The sequence below is a fragment of the Sinocyclocheilus anshuiensis genome, unplaced genomic scaffold (genome assembly GCF_001515605.1).
Source record: "Sinocyclocheilus anshuiensis isolate Anshui unplaced genomic scaffold, SAMN03320099.WGS_v1.1 scaffold1200, whole genome shotgun sequence".
In the NCBI taxonomy this organism is placed as follows: domain Eukaryota; kingdom Metazoa; phylum Chordata; class Actinopteri; order Cypriniformes; family Cyprinidae; genus Sinocyclocheilus; species Sinocyclocheilus anshuiensis.
In genome coordinates, this window is record NW_015542405.1 from 206,286 (window position 1) to 208,785 (window position 2,500).

A 2,500-nucleotide genomic window follows, 5' to 3' on the forward strand; every position below is an offset into this window, starting at 1 on the left:
AGCAGCGGAGCTTTTATTATGCCACAGTCGACCGCTTCCGCTCCTTCCGGTCGTGCGTATGTGGGGTAAAGCAGCGCTGTTTTATCATACTACATACATTTAGATCTGTTATAATGCTACTCTGTGCGCTCGTCACCGGTCTATTAAAACACACAACATATTAAAGCGTCTTTGGTGTTTCCATGTTTTCTACAAAACAAAACCGGAAATCGAGGGGTTAAGACGTCTTTAGCAGGCGACACAATGACACTATAGACACGCTCCGTGCCACTAGTTAAAATTGCTTATTTCTCTGGATTTAAAGCTCTTCTGATTCTGATTCTGATTTAAACATTCTTCGAAACATTTGGGATAATGTAAGTACATAAGTCAGCAAAATATATAACACTGTTCTAGTGGTTTTTGGATATTTTAATAAAAAAATCTTACATATTGTGCCTTTAAATAATGTTTTGTGGGTAATTTCACAGCCAAATTTAATTAATCGACACAATGTAATTAATTAGATTATTAGCCCTAATTCTGATAAAATGGTGATTTTATTTCTTGCCCACCTTCCTCATGAAGAACTTCTCTTTGAGCCGGTACTCGGCGGCGCTGGCTCCCGGCAGACGCGGCTGGCCGTGGTTGGACTTGCAGCAGATCATGAGGCCGTCAAACAGGAAGATGTAGCGCTCGTGTTTGGCGCCGACCCGCGTGAGCGTCCCCTCCATGATGAACTCGTTGCAGCACTGGCCGATGTCTTTGCCCTCCCAGCCGTCGATGTTCCTCTGGATCTCATTCATCTTCTTGATGGCCAAATGTTTGCCCTTCATCTGCTGACTGTAGAAGCGGCACGCCGACTCGCTGAGAGACACGACACGACAGACAACCATCAGGAGACAAAGCCAGAAAAACAGGGATGGGCTGACTATACATTGACGATTCAATCATTTTGATGAGCTGATACCGAGTCTGAAATCCTAAGATTGATATTTTAGTCAATGCTTTTTTCAGTTGATTCCTCTAAACTTTATTTGTGGTGCCTGTAATAATCACAATAAGTTACTTTTGTTAAGAAACAAAGTCTCAGATTTCAAATTCTGTCAGTATCATCACTAAGTTCACTCACTAAATGTGTTTTTGTGGCTCTTTAACGCGTGCTGTTGCTGATCATCTCTTCCTCTTTACTACTAGTTATAGCAACAAATAAACATGAATGAACATCAGAATCCGAACAACTTACTGATCAATCATGAATCATGTAATCAATCAATCAGTGATTCAACCACAGAAAGACTTCAATAAAACAGCTTGAGATCAATAATGTCATGTAACATCACATTTAAAGACTTTCAATTTAAAAACCATAAACTCGATATTCAGCTAGAAAAATAACTCCACAGAGGAGCATTTTGATAAATATATGCACGATATTAAATATTCATTATACAGTCAGGTCCATATATATTTGGACAAAGGCAGAATTTTTATTATTTTAGCTGCTGACCAAAACATATTCAAGTTACAGTTATATAATGAATCTGGGCTTAAAGTGCACACTCTGAGCTTGAATTTGAGGGTATTCTCTTCACAATTGGAGGAAAGGTTAAAGAATTGCAGCTCTTTAATATGTACCTCCCCCCTTTTTCAAGGGACCAGAAGTAATTGGGCAATTGACTCGAAAGCTGTTTCATGGACAGATGTGGGCTATTCCTTCATTATCTCTACATCAATTAAGCAGGTACAAGTTCTGGACATCCACGGAGGACAACAGTGGTGATGATCGGAGAATCCTGATTCGCTTCATAGTACAAATGAACAATGACCCAAAACATACAGCAAAAGCAACCCAGGAGTTTAGAAGACCCCTGAAGACCAAACTAAAGGCAGAAAGAGCCACAAACACACAACAACTGAAGTCAGCTGCAGTAAAGGCCTGGCAAAGCATCACAAAGGAGAAACCCAGTCTCTGCTGATGTCCATGAGCTCCAGACTAAAGGCAGTCATCACCTGCAAAGGATTCTCAACAAAATATTAAAAATTAACATTTTATTTATGATTACATTTATTTGTCCAATTACATTTGATCCCCTGAAAATGGGGGGAAATGTGTATAAAAATAGATGCAATTCCTAAACATTTTAGGTTATATTTTTGTTCAACCCTTGAATTAAAGCTTAAAGTCTGCACTTCAATTTCATCTTGATTGTTTCATTTTAATTCTATTCTGGTGGCATACAGAGCCAAAATTATGAAAATTGTGTCAGTGTCCAAATATAATGGACCTGACTGTATTTTTACTCAACCTGTTAATCAGGTTTTCATTGTTTAATTGTATGTTTGAATAAATCTGTTTTTAGTAGTTTTTATTACATGCACTATTTAAATGTTTATATTTTAACAAAAAATTGGAGTAGAAACATAATTTTGTTATTAAAAGTTGACTTAAAGTTGCAATTAAAATGTTTTTACTTGAGTGTTGATTATTATATTGAAAAAAACAATTTAATAGTTTGGA

At 37.3% G+C, this 2,500-nt stretch overlaps 1 protein-coding gene across 1 annotated transcript in view; it reads right to left on the reverse strand.

Moving 5' to 3' along the window:
- Positions 1 to 2,500, reverse strand: part of sos1 (son of sevenless homolog 1 (Drosophila)) — a 77,550-nt gene that overhangs the window by 28,208 nt on the left and 46,842 nt on the right. Inside the window, 1 exon segment of the mRNA XM_016492263.1 lies at positions 555 to 846. Within this exon segment, the coding sequence (XP_016347749.1) occupies positions 555 to 846 (292 nt within the window).